The 24,333-nt window shown below is 38.9% G+C and overlaps 1 protein-coding gene across 3 annotated transcripts in view; it reads left to right on the top strand.

Moving 5' to 3' along the window:
- The window catches only part of LOC126188973 (bromodomain adjacent to zinc finger domain protein 1A), a 129,961-nt gene that overhangs the window by 27,049 nt on the left and 78,579 nt on the right, over nt 1-24,333 (top strand). For all 3 annotated transcript variants that reach the window (XM_049930746.1, XM_049930747.1, XM_049930745.1), the window contains exons 7-13: nt 5,408-5,582; nt 5,711-5,888; nt 14,675-14,773; nt 14,853-15,054; nt 16,445-16,560; nt 18,535-18,700; nt 23,881-24,070. In XM_049930746.1, the coding sequence (XP_049786703.1) occupies nt 5,408-5,582; nt 5,711-5,888; nt 14,675-14,773; nt 14,853-15,054; nt 16,445-16,560; nt 18,535-18,700; nt 23,881-24,070 (1,126 nt within the window). The remainder of the gene's footprint in view (nt 1-5,407; nt 5,583-5,710; nt 5,889-14,674; nt 14,774-14,852; nt 15,055-16,444; nt 16,561-18,534; nt 18,701-23,880; nt 24,071-24,333) is intronic.

Below are 24,333 nucleotides of genomic sequence, written 5' to 3'. Positions count from 1 at the left end.
GTTTCATCTAAAGTCATGCAGACCTGTTTGTAAGAGGAAAAAGGACTGACATCCTAGTATTTATTTTATTTACATGTCAAGTTCCGTAGGACCAAATTGAGGAGCAAATCTCAAAGGTCATGGAACGTGTCAGTACATGAACTTACAACATAAAAGTAATAACAGATAAAAATAAATGTTCGTGAACCTGAAAGAAAATCAGTCCATAAGTTTAAGCAAACGCTATCGGCAATACAATGAGAATCATCTTAATTTTTCAAGGAACTCCTCGACAGAATAGGAGGAGTGACCCATGAGGAAACTCTTGAGTTTCGATTTGAAAGCGCGTGGATTACTGCTAAGATTTTTGAATTCGAGTGGCAGCTTATTGAAAATGGATGCAGCAGTATACTGCACACCTTTTTGCACAAGAGTTAAGGAAGTCCGATCCAAATGGAGGTTTGATTTCTGCCGAGTATTAACCGAGTGAAAGCTGCTTATTGTTGGAAATAAACTAATATTGGTAACAAGAAACGACAATAAGGAATATACATATTGAGAGGCCAATGTCAAAATACCCAGACTCGTGAACAGAGGTCGACAAGAGGTTCGTGAACTCACACCACTTATTGGCCGAACCGCCCGTTTCTGAGCCAAAAATATCCTTCTAGAATGGGAAGAGTTACCCCAAAACATAATACCATACGACATAAGTGAATGAAAATAAGCAAAGTAGACTAATTTACGTGTTGAAGTATCACTCACTTTTGATACCGTTCGATTAGTAAAAATGGCAGTATTAAGTCTTTGAACAAGATCCTGAATGTGGGCTTTCCACGACAGCTTACTGTCTATCTGAACACCTAGAAATTTGAACTGTTCAGTTTCATTAATCATATGCCCGTTCTGTGAGATTAAAACGTCAGGTTTCGTTGAATTGTGTGTTAGAAACTGTAAAAACTGAGTCTTACTGTGATTTAACGTTAGTTTATTTTCTACAAGCCATGAACTGAGGTCATGTACTGCACTATTTGAAATCGAGTCAATGTTGCACACAACATCCTTTACTACCAAGCTAGTGTCATCAGCAAACAGAAATATTTTAGAGTTAACCCATAATACTAGAGGGCATATCATTTATATAAATAAGGAACAGGAGTGTCCCCAACACTGATCCCTGGGGCACCCCCCACTTGACAGTACCCCACTCAGATCTCACATCACAGGCTGGGCATCACAGTATTTTGGTTCCTTTAATCATTCAACCAACCAATCTTCATAGGCCTATCCTTTTTTCACAGTAATGATTCAGAAAAGGTTTTACATCAGACAACAGATTTCTGTCATACGTGGAAATGTAATGAAAATGTTAAGATACAAAAGACTGTATTTTTGGTTTTGGCTAATATAAACAGTACCACAAAATTGTTACCTGTCAGCACAGTCACTTACTGAGTAAAGGATTGTTCCAGAAGACTATTTTTAAAAATTTTGCTGTAAATTTATTTTCATCTTGCAACTATCTGATGCACGCTGACAGTCTGTTGCATAGTTTAATACTGAGATTGCTCTCGTGTCTTTGTGTTTGTTCACTGTGTGTGGGGTACATGCTACTTTGGATATTGTAATTATGGAAGCCTGCACTTGTTGGAAACTCTTAAAGGTGGACCCTGTGTACAGTGAAGGTATTGTTAGTATTTTAAGCTTTCTGAATATAGGTTAGCAGTGTCTGTGGAGGAACGTGTGTTATTCGAATATCCTCCTTCTGTTACAAAAAAGATTGTTTTAGACAGCAAGTGGTGAACACCAAAATATTATTCCGTATGTTGCAAGAGACTAAAAACCAATGTATGCCATCCTGGCATCTTCAGAACTGTAAATGTTTATGATAATTCTTAGAGCAAAACAAACCAAATTGAGTTACTACACAGGTTTTCACACATGGTCATTAAAATTTAAGTTTTCGTCAACATGAATCCTCAGCAATTTTGACCTGTTACTCTGTCCATGGGTTTGTCAAAAAATACCTGATCTAGGTTTACATTTTGATGTACTTCCTCAAATTGCATATAATTTGTTTTATTTACATTTAATGTCAATCTGTTTGCATTAAACCAAGGGCAGATATGCTTAAGGACTTTATCCGTAGGTGTATGCAGAAAATGCTTTGGTACACTTATCACAGTAGTGTCCTCTGTGAATAGCATGCATTGGCTGCACTATTTGGGGTGCGCGTATCATTTGTATAGTGAAGAAAAATTCTGAGTCCTACAATACGGCCTCAGGGTACACACATTTCCATTGTTTGCATCTGAAACTAAACTGGTTTTGTTATTTCAATAAGATGACATCAGTCCTGTAATCTGTGTTTGGTTTTGTATGTGTGCCTCAAATCACTTTTTGCCAGACTATTGAATATCTAGTGATTCCATTTCTTCTAAAAGGATGCGGTGATTGACAGTAATGAATGCTTTGGGTAGATTATTTGTTCAGTGAAGCACATTACTGTTGTTTCTTTTTTATGTGCCTGAAAGTCATGCTGATTACCGTTTGGTAATTTATGGTTGCTGAAACATTTATTGATCCAGTGCTTCAGAATTTTTTTCTAGTATTTTGGACAATGGTGGAAAGAGTGATATTGGCCACTTGGTGCTGTTATTAAATACTGGCTTCACTTTGATATTTTCAAGCTTTCTGGAAACACACTTTCACTAAAAGATAAGTTGTCAGTTTGTGCTAAAGACCTTGGAATCTGTGAAGCAGTCCTGATTGACAGATGGGAGCACTTCACCTATTCCTGCCTCAAGCTTACTAGCACTTCATGTTTGTTTATAGGTTCTACCTCCATGCTACAAGCTACTTTTGAACATTCTATGTTTTCTTGATTTATGAATTTTGAGCTTAATGAAGTTGTTCAATAAATGAAATAATTGTTTATATAATTTGAAAAATTTTCTTTTTTTTTAATACCAAAACTTTGTGCTGTTTTGAGAATTACATCCTATTCTTCACTGTTCCCCAGACAGCTTTGGAATTTTTAGTAGATTGCCTTATTAAGCTATCAACAGCCAGAAATTTTGTCATGGTGATTACTTTTTAATATACCTTTTTGCAATTGTTAACTTTTGTAATTCTTAACACGTTATCTAAATCTTGGTTTTGTGGATGTTTTCATGTGAAAAGTTGATCTTTTTTATTTTTACAAGAGTTTTTAATGCCAAACGAAGGAACTTGCCTTTGTATTATCATGGGACCTGATTCTTGATAAGATTCTTCGGAAAGCAGGTCTTGAAGTACCATATGAAGATTGAAAAGAGAGAATTATGTGCATCATCTCTACTTGTCTGGGATAACACTTTCACCCAGGACACATTACTTAGGATATGACGAAGTTTACATAATTGTCTGTAGAGATAGTTCTCTTATATGTAAAATGTGCTTTTATCTCATTCTGTGTTGTGTAGGAAATTTTGAGGACAAGAGCATCATGACCTGATAAAACTAAATCAGTATTTGTGGTTTCTACTTCTCCCTCCATCTCGAAGATGGCTACATCTGTACCTGTGTCCATTTCAAACCTATCGACCACCAGCTGCCATCCATTCCACAACAAGAAGTCCCTTCCATACAGTTTAGCCACCCATGGCCATCGCATCTGTAGGATGAGCAGTCCCTCTCGCAATATGTCAAGGGTCTCTCTCTGAGGCCTTCACAGACTGAAATTACCCTCCCAACCTTGTATGGAAATGCATCTCCAATGCATTATCTCTCCAGTCACCCAACACCCCACAAAGTCCCACTGTCCAGCTACAAAGGAGCATTTACATTGTGACTCAGTACTACCTGGGACTGTAACAACTGAGTCACATTTTCCACCTGGGTTTTGACTACCTCTCGTCATGTCCTGAAATGGGGGATGCCCACCTTCCCACCCCTCCCACAGTGGTATTCCACTGCCCACCGATCATAGACAGCATCCTCTTCCATCTTTACTTTGTCCCTGCTTCCAACCCCTTGCCTCATGTTTTATATACCTCTAATAGACTTAGATGCAAAACCTTTCACATACATCCTCCCACCACTATCTACTCCAGTTTGTTCAGAAGTGTATCATCAGACTCATCAAGAGCAGGGCTACCTGTGAAACCAGTCATGTGATCTGCAAGCTAAGTTGCATCCTCTGTGCTGAGTTCTGTGTGGGCATGACAACCAAGGTGTATGTTTGGATGAATGACCACCAACAAACTGTGCCCAGGAAACAGCTGGACCACACACCATTCTTCACTTCAGTGATTGTTTCATAGCTTGTGCCACCTGGATCCTTCCTACCAACACCAACTTTTCTGAATTGCACAGGTGGGATCTCTCCCTGCAATATATCCAACGTTCCTGTAATCCTCCTGGCCTCAACCTTCACTAGTCATTGTCCTTCATCTGCCTATCCTCTTCCCTTCTCCCACACCAGCATTCACAGCACTCTATTGCAACAACACATCCACTCTCTCTTTATTCTCTCCTTCCTCCCCCCCCCTCCCTCCCCCACTGTCGAGCCTTTAACATAGTGTCTGCTGCACCTCACTGTCCTCTCCCAACCATGTCTCTCTACGCACCCATGAACAGCACTTTACTGTCCCCACACCTAAACCTAATCTGCTATCGCTCCCTGTCCCCACCCATACCCTGCTATCCTTCACCGCCCCCAGCTTCCTCCTTACCCCAACCACACAGATTGCTATTCCTGCCATGCATAGTTGCTCACAGTCTAGCCTCGGCAGCCAGAGATCATGGTCTTGCGTGTGTGAGTTGTGTTTGCGTGAATGTGTGTGTTACCTATTTCAGAAGAAGACCCTTTGTCCGAAAGCTTACTTGTTTAGCAATCTTTTTGTTGTGCATATCTGCAACTCAGTATCTCTACTACATGATATGTAGCAGTTTATCCTTTTAATAATATTGTGATCAATCTAACCTGGATTTTCTGTTGTTTGATAGTTCAAAAATGTCTGCACCAGTGCACCACTCATTGCTTTCTCAAGTTCTTTTGATGTATTTCTTAGACACTGAATGTTCAGACTTAAAAATCTGCAGGTAAGTAGGATGAAAACTGGTCACTGTCATATTTACATTACTTGGTGTCATGTTCCTACCTGTGTCCTGACAAGGCTCGTAAAATCCTTGAGAAGGACAGTCTTCCTGTCCCTAGTGGATCTTGCCAACAGCTGCTGTGAGATAGCCATGGTTGTTTCTTCGTGCAGCATCTCCATATGTTAATGCATTGCCTTTGCAAACAGACATGTAGGGCCAGTCACATATAATTAGAAGAAATTATAGAGTCCTGCAGTCTTACTTTTAGGTCTGCCTCAAAAATGGCACTGTTTCTGTTGTATTATTTATGTATCTGTGATAAGTAATTTACTCAAATTCTGCCTAGATTAAACGAAGAAAGACGACCAAAGCTTAAGGAGAAGACTCTGGAAGAAAAACAAAGGCAACTAGAAGAAAGAATGAAAATAAAAGAAAAGAGGAAAGAAGATAAATTACACTTTGAGAAATTCGTGAAGGAGTGGAATCGTCGTCGAGAGGATTTGGAGTTAGAAGATCTGAAGGTAGATTATAACTGATAGTTAATGTCATTAATTCTAAATGCAATATACGTTAGCTGTTGCAAGTATATCAGTAGACAGTAAAACTTCCCATATAAGTTGCTAATTATGTTTTTTTTTTTTTTTTTCAGGTTATGCCATCACCTATAGAAGTAAACTGTTGTATACCGCACGAAAATTTTGGAGACTTCCTTACTGTACTAGAGTTTTTCCACTCATTTGGACAAGTTATAGCAACAAAAAATTTCTTCCCTTACGGTGTGACATTTGAATTGCTGGAAAGAGCGCTAACAGAGCAAGAAGTAGCTGGTAAGATATTTTTGGTTTGGAGCTAATTACATTCACCTCTATTTCATTTGTGGGTAGGATTTATGTCTTCGGCACCTCCCGGACGCTCTAACCAAAAAGCTAGGAACAATTTGAATATTTACTGTATTTTCAACTAACTTATAAAACAGGTTGATATGAACATCTTCTCCCCCCTTCCACCCACCCCCCTTTTCTATAAAAATGAGAAAGTTTTGAAAAACTTCGTGAATTATGAGAGCTTTTGAAGGAAGTTGAATTGTTCACTAACAGAAATATATCTATTGAGTCATGTTGTTTCAAATAACTGAGATTCTGCTTTAGAAACAATCAGTTAAGGAATCATGAAAGTTGGAGTGAAGAAATGCATTGAGTAATTGTAATATTGATGGCAGGATCATGGCAGCCTCAGACGTGCTTGCAGACATGGCGAGTCTTCGTATTTGGTGGTGGGCTCTGGGCCTCCAAATCAGTTTCCCTTATGGAATATTAGTCTAGGTTTGCAGTTGGATTGAAGAGTTCCTCCCAAACATCATACGTCATTCTTAACAGAGAGAAATCTTCAGATGTAAAAGCTACAGACATATGTACACAGAAATAGTAATGCTAGAAAATTGTAGTGAAATGTATGGAGACACTTGACACAGGAATTAACAATTGATCCTCAACATAAACAAATGAACCTATTTGCTCACAGGTAGGCAGAAAGAATTTTTACATAATTGCAGAAAATTTCTGGAAGCATTCACAACTATTAAACATCTGGGACTGTATGTGTGAAGTGATTTAAAGTCGAACGACCACATAAAACTAATTGCATATGACAGTCAGTCATTGGAGGAATCCTCGTGAAAGGTAGTTCACGCACTTGGGCGGTAACTTACAAAACCACTGTTTGACCAATCTTTGAATATTGTGAGTCTAATGACTTGGCTCTGTACCAGATATGATCAATAAGGAAACAGAGAAGATCCAAAGAGGGGGAGTACATTAAACCACAGGTTCATTTAGTAAGTACAAAAATGTAACAGAGATGCTCGGCCAATTTCAGTGGGAGACAATACAAGAGAGCCATTTTGCATCATCATGTGGTTTACTGTTAAAATTTCAGTGCGTGCATTCGTTAGAAGAGTCACCGAATATATTGTATCTTCTTATGTGTATCTCACAAAAATAGCATGAAAGTGAAATTGGAGGGATGCACAGAGGCTTATCAATGGCTACTCAAGCAAGAAAGAGTGAAGTGACCCTCCACCATGCCCCATAAGATGACTTGAAGAGCACAAATGTAGATGTAGAATGTATGCTTGAGAATTTGTGATATAATTGTGAATTATTCATTGCAAAAATGCAAAAGTTGTTTTCTCAGTTCAGTAATATAAACATGCATCTTTATCTGAATACTCTTATTTTGTAGATCAGCATTAAATACTCAGGTTTCAGTCTTTTATACTATGAGGGTCGTTCCAAAAGTAATGTCTCCTATTTTTTTTTGTGGTGACTTTGGATGTCTGCACCAGATGTTGTTGGTGTAGTGCAAATGCTCGAACCTTCCTCTTTCATTTGCTGGTTGTTCCGTTGCTCTGTCGTAGATGTGCTAGCAGAGTGGTGTTCCAAAATGGAGTCTGATATGGACATGCATATAAAACAGCGATGTGTGATTGAACTCCTTATTGGTAAAGAAATTGCGCAGACTGAAATCCATCGACACTTGCTAAAGGTGCATGGAGGAGATACAACAGACATGAGCAATGTGAGGTGATGGGTACAGCGGTTTCAAGGTAGTGAAAAGGGTATGTATGACAAGCCATGGCCCAGTTGCCCCTGCACAGCTGTCATCTCTCACAAAGAAGAGCTTCTTGATCAAATCATGCATGCTGATCAGTGGATAACACGCAGAGAATGGTGTGCAAAGCTGAATGTTGGCTGTAACGCCTTGGAAACAATGTTGGACCATCTTGGTTATCGCAAAGTCTGTGCGAGATGGGTCCTGTGGATGCTTATGGAAGTACAAAAAACTCATCAAATGGAAATTTGTTGGGACCTGCTAGACCAATATGAAGCTTAAAGTGGTAATTTTCTGAATAACATTGTCACTGGAAATGAAAAGTGGTATCACCACTACAAGCCGGAATCCAAAAGACAGTCCATGGAATGGCTACATGCGAATTCTCCATCAAAGAAGAAATTCAAGACACAGTCATCTGCAGTCAAAGTGGCGTGCACAGTCTTCTGGGATAGCCAGGATGTCATTCTTTTGTATGTCCTTTAGCCTGGAATAACTGTCAATTCAGCACACTACAAGACAACACTGACTAAACAGAAAGCCCAAATTTCCAGGATACGGCCAGAGAAGAAGACCAACTTTCGCCTGCAACGTGATAACGTCAGATCTCCACCAGTTTTGCGACCACGCAACTCGGTGCACAATTCGGGTGGACTGTCTTACCACATCCACCGAGCAATCCTGGGATAGCGCCTTCAAACTTCCATCTCTTTGGGCCTCTGAAAGATGGACTGTGTGGCAAACGTATTCAAGACTCGGATGCTGTTGTCAAAGCTGTAAGGATGTGGTGGTCTCAGCTGGTTCAGATTTTTACAGACACAGCATGCAGCTCTGGTTCATCGTTGGCAAAAGTGCATAGCGAATGGTGGTGACTGTGGAATAATAATAGTCTGTAGCTGAAATATTGCTCTATTTAGCGGTGCTGTTGTAATTTATTTATCTCCTGTAGTTTCCATGACTAAAAATAGGAGGCATTTCTTTCGGAACGACTCTTGTAGTTTCAGTGCAAAGTAGTGCTTTGCCGACTTCCTCGCAGTCTCAAGCTTACTCAACAATCACCATATTGTGAACAAAATTTGGTTTGAAACATGATGAGTTCTGCGATCAAAGTCAACTTGTATTACATTCCAGTGACAGTTGGTCAGAGTGTGGACTTGGGAGGTTTCTATTTACTGAGGTTCTCGCCCAGTGACATGGGATAGTGACAGATGATGGTAACGATGTAGTTCTACATCTAGGTGTATATCTACATAGATACTCCACGAGCCACGGTACGGTACATGGCAGAGGGTACCCTGTACCACTACGTGTCATTTCCCTTCCTGTTCCACTCACAGATAGAGTGAGGGAAAAATGACTGTCTATGTGCCTCTACATGAGCCCTGATTTCTCGTGTTTTATCTTCGTGGTACTTCCGCGCATTGTATGTTGGCAGCAGTAGAAGCATTTGGCAATCAGCTTCAAATACTGGTTCTCTTAAATTTTCTCAATAATGTTTCTCAAAAAGAATGTCCTCTTCCCTCCAGTGATTCCCATTTGAGATACCGAAGCATCTCCGTAACACTTAAGCGTTGTTCAAACCCACCAATAGCAAATCTAGCAGCCTGCCTCTCAATTGTTTCGATGTCTTCCTTCTATCCGCTCTGGCACTGATCCAAAATACTCCAGCAGTACTCAAGAATAGGTCACACCAATGTCCTACATATGATCTCCTTTACAGGTGACCCACTCTTTACTAAAATTCTCCCAATAAACTATAGTTGACCATTTGCCTTCCCCACCACAGTTCTCACATGCTCGTTCCATTTCATATGTTGCTTTGCAACATTATGCTCAGATATTTAAATGACTTGACTGTGTCAAGCAGGACACTAGTAATACTCCAGTCAAACATTATGCGTTTGTTCTTCTTACTCATCCGCATTAAGTTAAATTCCTCCACATTTAGAGCCAGCTGCCATTCATCACACCAACTGGAAATTTTATCTAACTAATCTTGTATCTTCCTACAGTTACTCAACTTCATCACCTTACCGAACATGCCAGCATCGTCACCAGTCAATCACAGATTGCTGCCGACCCTGTCCAACAAGTCATTTATGTATATAGAGAACAACAGCTGTCCTTCCACACTTCCGTGGGGCACTCCTGATTAAGCCCTTGTCTCTGATAAATTCTTGCCATAAATGACAGCATACTGAGTTCTATAACTTAAGAAATCTTTGATCCACTCACATATATATATGTGAATTTATCCTGTACACTTGCACCTTTGCTAACAGTCTGTAATGGGGCACAGTGTCAAATGCTTTCTGGAAAATAAAAAAATATGGAATCTGCCTTTTCCCTTCATTCATAGTTCTCAGTATATCATGTGAGAAAAGGGCAACTTGAGTTACATACAAGTAATGCTTTCTAAAGCCATGATCATTTGTGGATATAAGCTTCTCAGTCTCAAGAACATTTACGATGTTTGAACTGAGAATATGTTAAAGGATTCTGCAGAAAACTGAAGTTAGGTCTGTAATTTTGCGGGTCCATTCTTTTACTCTTGTGTTCTAGTCACCTGTGCTCCCCCTCCCCCCTCCCCCCGACTTGCTTGCAAGAGATTCACAAAAAAACAAGGCAGTCTACGTTAAGGGCCAGTGTTGTAGAGTACTGTTTGTGAAACTGAATTGGGATTCCATCCAGTCCTGGTGATTTATTTGCTTTCAAATCTTTCATTTATTTCTGTACACCAGGGATGTTTATTGCTGTGTCATCCATACGGGAGTCTGTCCTATAGTCGGAGGACAGTATGATTGTATGATTCTCCTGTGTGAACAGTTTCTAAATGTGAGACTTAAAACTTCAGCTCTCATTTCTGGTCAACAAGGGAGAATGAAAGCCTGAGACTTGCTTAACAATTTTACATAAGACCAGAATTTTCTCAGGCTCTCTGCCAGATCTTTTGCTAAGGTGTGATGGTGGCAGTTGTTGCACGTTTTGTGCGTAGATCTTTTCACAGATGCACACATGTGTCTACTAACCTTCACTTGTTGGCATTTGTGTGATCCCTTTTGAACCAAGAGTGCAATAGCCTCTGCTTCCTGGGCAGCCTTAGAATTTATTAAACCATGGTGGGTCTGCCATGCTTCACCCACTTACTAGGCACATAACTCTTTAGACCACAATTTACAATCTGCTTAAACTTCCCAGGCATACCAAGAACTTATAAGTACAGAATTGGTGATAAATGTATCTCGTGCGGCTTTGTTTGCTGCTGTTGCTAAATGCACAAATATTTGCTCTGTTTTCTTCCACTGTAGAACTTGCAGAACTTTTCACCAGTAACATTATTGTTGGTAGCTTTTGGTTAACCTTTACATTTACATCTATGTACATCGTTTCCTGTTCCACTTGCAAATGGAGTGAGGAAAAAAGACTGTCTGTATGACACCATACAAGCCCTAATCTCTCTTATCTACAGTCCATATGTAAAATATACATTGATTCTACTGCTGCCATTCTGCAATCAGCTGCAAAATGCCAGTTTTGTAAATTTCCTCTACAGTCTGCCACAAGAAGAAAGTATTCTTCCCTCCAGGGCTTTCCATTTGAGTTAATCACTTGTTGATTGAACTGCGTGGTTAATGACAAATTAAGCAGGAAAGCTTCCGAATTGCTTCAGTATCTTCCTTTAATCCGACCTTTTGAGGTTGTCTCTTGAGCAGTACCCAAAAATGGGTTGCACTAGTGTTCTATAAGTGGTCACCTTAATAGATGAGATACACTTTCTTAGCATTCTGACAATAAACAGAAGCCTAGTATTCACATTCCCCACTGCTGACCCTAAGTGCTCATTCTACGTCATATCGCACAACATTATGCTGGGATACGTCAGACAGTAAACCACTAATATTGTATTTGAATGTTAAAAGATTGTTTTCCTATTCATCTGCATTGTTTTACGTTTTTCTTTGTTTAGAGCAGGCTCCGATTCATTATATTAAATAAAAATTCTATCAGTCATCTTTGTGTTCTCCAGTGACTCAGTGATGGCACATCATTTGATGTTGTAACAAAAAGGAAGCATATCATATTCAGAACTGGCTAGTCAATTCCATGAGCTACACAAGTGTTTTGAAACAGATAATAGTGTACCAGAATGCTGGTCTCTCCTTGCTGCTTGGTTGAAGAACTATTGTGGCAGACTGGAGATAGCCAGTTGAATCTGGCTCTGGGTGTGGATGCTTTTCACATTGTGTTCTTTTATATGGTTGAGAGGATGACATTGCTTATGTAACTGTTACAAAGTGCTTCAATGAAAGATTATTTCTTGAGGAAAAAATCAGTTTCATGTATATCTTGCTTTTAATCGCAGTTTAACTTGGAATAATCACTAAGAAGTGATTTGACAACTCAAAAACTAATTAAAAAAAGAACTTGCTCTTTGATATAACAAAATTTGATTCAGGAAAATTTCCATTTTCAACATTAAAAAAACTGAAAATCTTGGGGGGAAATATTTCAGTGACACAGGGTTGCCACTGATGTTCTTCAGTTAGTAACATTACATTCTCCTCTTACAGTTCCATTGTTCATGCAACACATGTTCAATAAAAAAAGTAGTTTGCACAGTAAAATGCAGGTGAATAGTATCTGTGCTGCGAGTGCTGAAGAGAAGAGGCTCAAACTTCCTTTGATGGTGCACTGAAGACAGACAATCAGCAGAACATGAACGAGAACCTGCAAATGCAGACCAAAAAGGAATAAAATTTATACACACAACTTTGGGATCAACCCCACGTGCTGGATGTACTTCTGCAGAAAAATGTGTTGATTGTTCATACAACCTATAACTTGGAAAAACTGGTGCTAATTGTTTCTTGAAGAAAGTGTGACCCACAAAATTAAAGTGATAAAACACAAAACTTGTGCAAATCTTGTGATCCACCTCAACTTCTTCAGGACGGACTCAATATCCTGGTGAATTTTGATGTCATTCCGTTATTCTGCAGGGTGCCTCTAAGAGGGTCACTAGAACTCAACTTTCAGAAATTTGACAGGAGGACCACTGTCATTCCTGAGACTGTCTGACCTTGCCTCATTTTCTGTTTAATGGAAAATACTATGAACATATGAAGGGAGTCACAGTGGGCATCTCACTCTATCCTGTGGTTGAAATTTGTATATGGAGCACTTAGAGGGAGAAGACCTGACATCATCTAAATAGAAACCCACGTGGCAGATTAGGTGCGCACTATGCCACTCCACCACAGTAGCACACAATTGCAGAAAAATTGAATGCATACTGAAAAAAAAGAAGAAAAGAACCTTTTGCCTGCCCAATAAAACACAAGTGTTATTGGGAAGTGCCAAAGATTGCCTCAGATTGTGGAAGGCTGAGCTATATCAGAATCCATGCTAATTTGGGGAAATGTATATTAGAAAAACAGTGTATACCATTGAAGATTTAAGCAGGGAATCCCAGCAGCACACTGGACTGATGATGTATCCCAAAAAGTCAATAGTCGAGGAGCACGGTTTGTCTGAGAATCGTGATGGAATAAGACTGGCCACAATTTTAGCACAGACTTCAAAATACTGGCACATCCTCTAGGAGAGGCCATTAAAATTTGTACTGTGACTATAATCTCAGCAGTGTTTGGGAACCAGCCCTTGGTCTAATTAGGATGACACTCGGCAAACGTGACAATTTAATGGTCAGCGCAGACCGAGTAACCACACCCACACTACCACAGATGCTGATGCCTCACATCTGCAGCTGCTGACATGCTCTCACGTGCAGACAGCAGAGGAAGTGGCTCACAGTGGGAGGGGTGTAAGTTAGCCATGTGACCCCCAGGAACTCAGTTAATCAATGCACCTGATATGAGGACATATTTGATTGACGAAGTATTGTGCTCGTTGAACACTATGAACTGGCACAACACCCGTGGACTGCTCAGTCAACAAATATGCTGGGAGAAACTGAAGAATCATATCAAAGATATTTTGCTCATTGCAACAATGGTACATTGAGGATTTCTATGTCGAATAGAGGATGGGGAAAAACGCAGTGGTATGAATCCTGATGGACAGTTTGACTTAAAGCAATGTCAGATGCTAACCTAAAGCAATGTCTGATACATCAAAGAGATCATGACAGCCAAAGTATCCCCAACACAATCTTGTGGCCAGAACTGTGAAAAGCTAGTGGGATATGGTACAGAAATTTTGCTGTATGCTTAAAACTCAACAGCAGCACCCGAGTGCCTCGGTGATGGTGCATCTGTACTTGTCATTAGTGTTCAGATGTTAGCAAGGAGGCCAGGTTAACTCGTCAGTAGTGCTGAAATAAAACCCAGATGCCACACTTAACATTGTCAACGGCAGCTGGGGAGTGGTGGACCATGATAAATTAACTCATCAATAGCTGTCAGAGAGTTAATTAAGTAAGGATGAGCTATCAGAGAAGTAAAGTGTGTTATTCGTATTTAAATTTGGGAATCTTTCACATACATGATAAGTCTAGGATACAACTTCTGCTCAAATTACTGAAATAGAACAGGGATGTTCACAGCAGCTGAGAGATTTTCAAACTGGCTGTGCAGCAGTAGCAGTACGTGTATCAAAGGCACTGTGATGCCATTTACTGGGCAACAACAAATCTGTACAAGAACTCTCGTTGTATGAAAGAGATGAATGCTCACAAATATTCTGGAGTTGCTCTCTGTCTGACAATCATTGAATTGAGTTTGACTTTCCACAGCTTGAAATTGGTTTTATCATAGGGTGTCATGGGAAAACTAGTAATATGACAGTTCTGTGTCCAACATCAACGCTGTTGTGGGGCTCATGTGAGATTAAAAATAACTGTGCCTTTCTGTTCAAATTATTAAAATAGAATAGACATCTTTGTACCTAAAAAAATCTGGATAGGTGAATACTACCAAATTTCTTAAGACCTTTGCAACATTTTGATTTCTGAGTGATTGACACATTTTTTTTTCACTTTAAGGTCCACTGAGTGATATTTTCCAGTTACTTCTGTCAACACTGTTTGATATGCAGGAAGAGGAAGATGATGAAATTTTAGCTACAGATACTCCAACCACAGGTATTTATGGATCTAAAGATAAATATTGAAAGTGTTCATTTGTTGAATAATAATATTCATTGTCTGTTTCCTTTTGAAGCTGAATTAGACATTGATGAACATGGTGATGTAACTGCTGGTGAGGCTGTGAAACTAGCTACGGTGGCAGCTGGCTGGAGTCAGCTTTATCAAGGTGTGCCATTGTCCAAACTTACTTTAGATGCTGTTACCCTCACAGAAGTGTTACGTTTGCACTTACTGTCTTCAGGAGGGCGTTCTGCTGAGACTAGCACGAAGTGGAGGTACTAAAAACAGTCTTTGAGTTTTCTTGCTCATATTTAGTGTGTGAAATTTTATGTAGTTGGTAAATAATAGGTTGTTAGAAAAGTGATCCTAGGTTAAATACATGGATGTACGGCCACTCAGTTTACTCCATGTAGAATCTCTCAAGAGAATGCTATCTCTACTACAGTTGAAATTTTGTTATTAACATAACTGCTGTGGAGTGTGTTTATTCCACCATCGTGTTTTTCTGCATTTTGTTTAACATGATCAATTTATCAACAATACAGCCATTTGTCTCCTTTTTTTACTTTGCAGACAGGAAAAATATTATGAATAAATTTACTGTCTAACCACAACTTTGAAGGTGCTCATTACATAAGTAACTAGTTGTGTTGTAGAATATACCAGTATCTTCTCATTATACTCATACTTCATATTGCAGTACAATTAAAATAATTGTAATTTATGTGTTACCTGTTCCTACACAAATATCTTTAGAAACAAAGATCAATATAAATTTGATCAGATTTATATGTTATCATTTTGAAGCTGCCTGGAAATTGCCTGTGACTTTTGAAATTGCTGAACTGTATAACAGTGTGCATTATTGTACTTTTAATGTCCTAAACTGCCATCTAATCACAGTTCACATCAACGAAACTACCATAAAAAACCTGTTAAGTGTCTAGTAGCTGTGAATGACACTAATAACTCAGCCCCTGTCTTCTATATCCACATGTTTCAAAGTTGTCTGCAATGTTGCTGCTAATTAATAACATCCAGCCTGGCTAAGCACCAGTTTACACTGGTCATGTCTCGTGACTTAATAACCAACACATTTGTAATTGTATCATATAACCAAGGTTTATACAGTCAACTAAATCTATTGTCTGTTCATCAGATGTGCATTCATAATTGTTGAAGTATCATATGCTGAACCTATACTCATAAGTAAGTCAGTTACTTTTTTTTTAGATTGAATCCTCTTTATGATGAGTGTGTATTAAGATATTACGTTGTCAGGATTTCATTGGGGGACCGGGCAGGGGTTGGGGGGTAGTGGACAAAAACTGGTCTTTTGCTATAATCTAGTTTGTAGTCATAGGAAACCTTGATCATTGTAAGTTAGTGTATGTTGTCGACACAGAAAATTTACCTTGATGCTATGGATTATTTGTAAACTATTTACAGGTATAGATTTGTGTGGTGATCACACAAGAAATAAAGTGTACGAAATACTTAGAGAGACTGCTGATAGAGCAGAAGAAATAGCAGTGTGTCATCTACAGACTTAAGTTGGCAGTGAAAATAGAAATATGATCCATTGAAAACAGTAGATCTTAGTTGTGATGTAATACTTTTACTATGAAAGTGAATTAATTCCATATTTCCGTGATTTTAATAAAGGTATCAGCAACGTGGAGGGTATACCAGCTTTGATGACCCTGGACTTTGCTTGAGAATCAATCATCCACACATACTTCGTGCTTTGAGCGTCACCAGTGTTTGTGAATTGTCAATAGGTAATTATAAATTTTAAAATTTATAATTTAGTAGCAACGTTTTAAAATTAAAGTTATATTTGTTCCAAAAGATCAATTGTATTTCATTAATTTGTTCCAGCAAACACAAAAAAAATATTTTGGATTTTGCTGAGTGGAATCACAAGATCTTGAAATATAAATAATAAGTGCAAAGGATCAGGCTATTTGTAGAATGAGGTGTGATGATTGGTCACATTGTGACTTGCAACTGTCCCCTATTTGTGTAATGAAATTGAATTACAGTGTGTTTTCCATGTATTTATATGAGCACAACACAGTATATTTATATTTCTTTCACTTTCCAGTACTGTTATGCTTTATCTGATGTATTCTACAAACATTTGAGCGATTGTAATCTCAAAATTGTTTGGATTAGCCAAAGTACACCCATTTCTTGTCTGACATATTAACTGTTGTGGAAAAATCTGTTCTTGGGAATGACAGTAGTGACTTTGTAGATGTATGTTTAATTACCCTGGAAATATCACAGCTTTGGGAATATTACAGCCTTTTTTATTAAGGTGAAACTGAAACCTAGCCTTCCCTCCTCCTTTTCACCTTTGTTATTTACTCTATTTTCCACAGTTGGTAGCTTAATTTTTACTGGCCTTCTCCATTGGGTATGTTATCTGGACCATTTTTGTCACGTTTCCCTTATGCATCTCCACTCGTGCCATTTCCAGTCCATAATTTTGTTGGAATTTTGTCACCATTTTCATTAGTTCCCTTTGCCTTTTTTCTCTCTTTTACATTTTTTCTTATCATTTCACTAAAATATTTGTCTTCATTCAATTTTTTTTACATATATACTTACAGTTCACCATTATTTGCTTGCCATTTCTGTATTTTGCCTGCACCTTCTGTGTGTAAGCTAGTTGCTCCCTCAGTAACAGTTTTTCGTGTTCTATGCTTCACTGTTTCTTGGTGCAGTTTCTCTGAAAGTGACAAATAAAAATGATAAACCGACAGTTACAGTTCACATATGTTGATCAGATTTTGTTACGCTTGTGATCCACTCCAGGTGGTAGCTTTGCGGAATTGTCATCAAAAAAATTTTTTTTTTTTTAATTTTTTTCCTGGCCTTTATCCCATATCTTCATAGGATGAATATGTTAATTCATGGATTTGGTTAAGTTGGTAGAGGGTGACTGAATGGCCTTTCTGTTGCCATGCCTTAACCACCAACCCCCCCCCCCCCCCCCGCACCAACCAGATCCCCCCCCCCCGCACCAACCAGATCCCCCCCCCCCCGCACAACCTCCCCCCCCTGCACCAACCCCCCCCCCCTTCCACCAACCCCCCTTCCCACCACCACCACCACTCACCTCACCCCGTGGGGACAGTTTTCGTGCACCCCATATGGCTGCGTCTTCTGTTATCCCGTGTTAAAGTGTGCAAACATTTTTCTAAATGTTTCTGAAATGTGCAACTGAGAAGGGACATGCTACCACTAGTTGTATGTGATAAAGCACCTAATAGCCACATCCATCCTGCCTCCCACACCAACCATCATTGTTAATCCCAAGGGCAGATTTGGTTGGGGACCTCCCTGAACCCCAGAAGTGGCATGCTAACACTCCCAGCCATCCGTGCTGGTTAAGAGTTGTCATTGTCATCATTACATTTGCTATAATAACATTATGAGCAGTATCTTGTTTTGCTCAAAAGTAGTGAACTTAACTACAAAAAGTAAAAATAAAAGGACGGTTGGTGGGGTGGGGGTGGGGGGTTACTGATGAAAAAATGTATTGTTGTTGCATGATGTAAATATCGAACGCACCTGTCTCACCTTACTTATGTAATGTTTTGAAAACTAATTTTTATGATTTTTGGGTAACCTTTTTTCTGAAATAATGTAAATATAAATTTCGGTCAATGATACTGTATTTTTAACCATTATTCATAAAGATCTGCTGTGAAGGCAAGTGTGTACACAGTGATTTTCTATTTCAGGTGATAAGCTCATTATCCTTACTTGCCTCATAAATCAGATACTCACATACACTCGTCTGCGGGATGTTATTGATGAAAGAGGTGAAAAAATGCGACAAGCCAAAGCTGAATTGCGCAGTCATCAGTTGGCCGATATGAAGAAGGAAAAGGAAGCACAAGCACTTAGGTAATATTGCAGTAACTATCTCTTTGTCATCATGATGCAAAAAATATTAGCAGTGTCTGTAGTAAGGCGAAAGATTGTATACTCCAGTTTCTGATATGTTGCACATAGTTAGCTACATGTTCCATTTTTTTATGTGCTTTTAAATTGTGGTTAATGACGGCGAAGTAGAGGTAATTGTCCATTGTTAGGTGTAGGGCAGTCTTTGACTTCGTGAAATGTTCACCTTTATTTTTAATTCTCCGTAATTGACTAGTGATTAATTTGATCTATTTTGAACACTTTGTATGTAAAATATTGGGTATAAAATTATTTTCAAACTGCAATTTGTCATCACATGTACATTAAAGATGTATGAATTATTTTGTTAGTAGTGTATACATTGTGAAATGAAGTGTGGGTTTTTTAACTACCTTAAAAACATTTTTACACAGAATGTTTTATGTATAGTATTTTCACTGTTGAAACTCTGTGTTCCACTGAATTACACATTGGATTTTCAGCTACAGATACCCTCATAACTGAAAAGATTATTGGTTCACAGATTTGAGCAGACAAGGAGCATGTCTAGTGCATCAGGAGCACACCAACAAAAGATCCGTGTGATCCCCCACACCTGTGTTCCACAAATCGTATAATAAAACATATTTTCTCTGCAAAAACATTAACTGCGGATGGTCAGTTAAAGAACTGTGTTTTTTGTCTTAAGATCAATTTACAACAAAATTAAACGTAACCCAACCTCATAAATCCTATCTATTTAGAAATTCGGCAGTAGTAGTTCTCAAGTAGATATTATTTCAATTTGTTTTTAATACTTTCATTATCTGCTAACTCCCGTAATTCAGGAGGTAGAGAGCAAATTTTTCATGGCTGAACACTTTGTTCCTTTCTGTGAAAGAGTAAGGTACACTTTTGGATTATGGAGGATATTTTTGTTCTTAGCATTATGCTTATGAATGCTACTGTCTTCAAATACTTCGCTATTCTCCCCAACAAACTTCATAAGAGAGTGAATGTAGTGTGAGGCTGTTCTTAGTACACCTAATTTTTTTTAAATGGTTGTGAACGTGAAGACTGCGGAGAGACAACATATTTCTGTACAATGAATACTTTCTCTGTGTGGAATTACCCTAGAAAATTGTTCCACATGACATCACTGAATGGAAGTACGCATTGTGAGCTTATTTTCTTATGCTTTCAAACCAAAATATGTAATTACATGTAGAGAAAATGTTGCTGAATTTAAGAAGATATGTGTTTCTTCATTCTAGTTTTAATTATTATGCGCCCCCAGGAAATTTTAATTATCTGTTTCATGTATTTTCTTTACCCTATGCTATTGTTATTGAAGATGATATATCTTACCTAGAATCTATTAAATACTTTTGGATATATCACTTGTTGGTCATTACACTGTTGCAGCTCTGTTGGGCGTGAGTATTCATACAGGGTTAAGCAGAAATGCCACACTTTGCAGTCAGCATCTGATTCCTCATCCCAATTCAAGGCAAAAGTTTACCTAGCAAAACCTAATCCTGCCAATAGGTTTAATTGAAATGAGATTTAAAAAATGAGGCTCTGGAGTTGCTGTAACTTATGCAATGTGGCCAAGAACAGGAAACACAAATGCTGCGCTGTGACAGAATGGTCCCATTATCTCAGTGAGACGAGACAATGCAGTTGGGGAACGGATATGCAGACTTGCCAATGTTAGAGTTGTCTTTGCACCAAACTCGCTGCCCCCCCCCCTTTCCCCCCATCACCCCCCACTTGAAGCATCAAATTGTACTCAATTTATGCCTCCACAAAGTGTTATCTAGTGTTTCTGTTACTATTACCTTTATTTAAACATGAACTTCTTACAGATGTAACGACCACTTTGTTTCGTCTGCAACACAAATAGAGCCAGCAGAAAATATATAATGAATGGAAGTAAAATGAATGGCAAGAAAGCTGTAAATGGAGATTTCTTTACTGTCACAATCTTTATTGCTGCCTTAAAACAGCAACCTCAGGTGAAAACGGAGTCACATTAGCCTGCCAGGATGCCCACAACATTCATAGTCAAAAATCAAATTCTTAAAGAGGGAAGTCATCAGAATAAGTAAAACAGGACATCATGGCGAATAATGTGTGGAGCACATGTGGTGGTTGCAAGGGTACAGCACAGAAGACGGTCAGGTGTGTACTATAGCGAGGCTGATTGTGACAATTAAGAAATCACCAATTACAGTTGCCTTGCGGTTTTTACTTTCACTCATTATGAAGTTTAAGGGGTGTGGCTATCTGCATTACAAAGTTGTATGTGATCAATAGAAAATAATAGTGGATACAGTTATTTTGTCTGTATCTAGTGATCTACAACAAAACACAGTAGGTAGGCCATGTTAGATTGCATGTAATGCTGTACACATTAATTCCATTCTGTATGTTTGATGCCCAGGCTTATCTTCACAGAGCCAGTATGTACATGTAGGAGCACTGTTCACTTTAGAGATGATGTTCAAAGCGACCTCTTTGCATTTGCAAATGCTTCTCCACTTTCTGGCTTGTATTTTGCTGGATCCTCTGTGCAACACACCTGCATCCACCTTTTGCCGAGGTGATATGCACGCAAACTGTTAGGGTCATATACATCCATGGATGGAACACTATAGACTTGTTTCTTTGTTTGTCCCCACAAATGAAAGCTTGGTGGATTAAGGTCTGGGGACATGGAAGACCAGAACACTGGACCTCCACGACCAATCAGTTTTCCTGGAAACTCTTCATTTTAAGTTGTTACGTACATTCATTCCAAAGTGTAGCGGTGCACCACCATACTGAAACCATTGCTGTAACCGAACACCATGTGGAACATTTTATAATTCATCGTGTAAAGTGTTGCAAAGAAACACATGATACAGGGTCACATCTAACTTGTCTGCAACAGGTAAGGGCCCAAAAGTAATTCTCCCTCAATTCCAGCTCACAGGTTTATGCCAGAGCATGCCTAAAAGCCATGTTCGCGGGTGATATATGGGTTGTGTTCCAACCAATAATGGCTGTTGTGCAGGATGAAAATACCTTCATGAGTGATGCTAGATTTATCAGTCCATATCATGTTATTTGTAAAATGTTCATCTTCACTTGGTGCAAATGCCATTCACAAAATTGTACTTGTCAAATGTGGTCTTCATAGTACAGTGCTTCGACAACCAGTCTTTGAGATAATCTGGAACTGCTTTGCAATATCATGGGTACTTTGCTGAGGTGATTAGTGAATCGTTTAAAGAATCACATCTTCGGTTTGTGTGCATCAAGACCTTGACCGACCTTTATTCTTTACTTATGGACAAAGTTAACCAATTTTCTAAAGGTGTTGCTTCAGGCGAATAAAAAACATTCTTATCGGGATGGTGCCTTTGAGGATACCATGCAGCATACGCACGAGCAGCAGCAGCAACTTTGTTATCAGGTGCACCCAGCCTTAAAAGCATATCAACATATTCATTGTTTGTGTACTCCACCGGAATGCTGCCCTTCATGAACTTCACAGGACCAATTATGGTTGTGCACTGTGCAATTAGTACAAACATGCGTGTTGTTTTATGAGATAGGCTGTCGTGATGCGACAAAAATGTCCTGCTTATAAATGACAAGAGCTAGGGAAGGGAGTGTAAAAAATAAAAAAGGAACCTGATGAGGATTTTACCCGTAGCTCTAAGGTGGATGTGGGTTAGATATCCCAGTAGTCTACTCAGTGAGCTATGACTGCTGGTACGGCAGTGCAGGGCGATACGTGTTCTTACGTACATTCTGATGTGCTGCACGATGTGACACTGTTGCCAGCTCCTTGTTTTCATTCATGTGTTAGCTGATTTTCCTAGATAAACTTTTGTCGTGAATCTGAATGAGGAGTCGCGTGCAATCCCCAAAAGTGTGGCATTTTTTTCCTTCACCCTTTTTTTTTTCTTATAGAAAGAACAAGTGGTCCCAGAACGGAAGCCTCCGTAACACTAGTAATTATTTGCAACCACTTGGAAGAAAATTAGTCGTGAGTTATGTGATATGTTTCTTGGCTTCCTATCATTTAAATATGAAGTGAGCCACATACTCATTGTACCCCAAAAGGCATAAACTATATGCTTCTCCAAAATAATGCTGTGATGTGCACTAGGAAATGCCTTGGACAGCTCATAAATATTGTGGTAGATGAAATTGTCTTTCAGACATTTTAATTTACGAACAGTGAAGTGATGGATGACATGTTCAGTTGAAGGATCTAAATCAAAGGCAAATCACGACTGATTCAGACTATCACATTTGCAGATATGCACAGACTTTCCTTAATACATTACCTGTCTCAAAACTTTTGACACAAGGTAATGAGAAGTGATTTGTGTGTGTGTGTGTGTGTGTGTGTGATACTGCCCGATTCTCCCCATAAGCCTGTCCATGCACACACTTGCACTGACTAAGAATCAGTGTTTGTGAACTAAGCATGTGCATACCTACTGCTCCAACACCTCTATTACATGGCAAGTGGTTATCTCTACTTGTTCCCATTTTTTGTAGGAAATTTTTGTTGCATTAATGAATTGAGAAGAAAGATGCTCAGGCAAATTGAAGTAATAAAGATTTTTAAGTTAAAGGGAGTGAAATACAAAACGTAAGATTCTACCTTTTCATTTGATACATAAAAACTCACTTTATTCACCTTTTGTATCACTTGCCATGGGCAGGGGGAAGGGAAACAATGTTTTACATGGATAGCAAACTATTTCTTTATCTGTTCCATAAAATTTCGGGTGTGCAGCTGTATAAATTCAACTTCTTCTTCTAATATTTCGCCTGAATACCGTCCAGTCATCTTCAGAGTGAGTCGAGGTGACTGACACTCCAGCACTTGCTCATCCTTTTCACCCAAGGATTGAACCACTCAGGTGAAAAAGGACGGAGCAAGTGCTGGAGCGTCAGTCACCTTGGCTCACTCTGAAGATGACGGGATGGTATTCAGGCGAAATATTAGAAGAAGAAGCTGAATTTATGTGGCTGCATGCCCGAAATTTTATGGAACAGTTTTTATGCTGCAAAAACATGAAGATGCACATATTTCTTTATCATTCGTTATTTTAGTATAATTTTACTGTCATTGTTCAGGAACATAGTCTGTACAAAAAACGTATCCTTATTTTCAGAATAAAAGAAAAGAAAGCAGCACGCATGAAACTCAAAGGCCTCCAACCTACAGATGATGACATTGTCGATACTCGAACTCCTGAAGAAAAGGAACAACAAAAGATAAAAGCTGAGAAGGAAGTGGCAAGGAGAAAATTAGAGGCTGAGAAGAAAGCGAAAAATCTGTACGCTGCTGCTATTATCTATCAGGTAAGTAAATTATTGAAGATAGGACAGCATTTAAAACCATATTTTAATAGCTGTGAAGAGCTAGAGGCAGTTTTGAGAATTGGTGCATCAGTTTTCCTCTTAGTGTGGAATAACTGATGTTCACAGGAACTCAATGATGCATCCAATACATTAATTTCAGTTACTGTGCGTGTGCAGGGCATCTCTCCATAAAGGGGCCACTATATTTCCTTATTCAGGGTGTATACGACCCGGGACAACCGGGAAATCCGGGAAAAACCCGG

Source organism: Schistocerca cancellata, chromosome 5, assembly GCF_023864275.1.
Source record: "Schistocerca cancellata isolate TAMUIC-IGC-003103 chromosome 5, iqSchCanc2.1, whole genome shotgun sequence".
Taxonomy (NCBI): Eukaryota; Metazoa; Arthropoda; class Insecta; order Orthoptera; family Acrididae; genus Schistocerca; species Schistocerca cancellata.
Note: the sequence above shows the minus strand (reverse complement) of the source record. Positions and strands in the feature narration are given on the sequence as shown.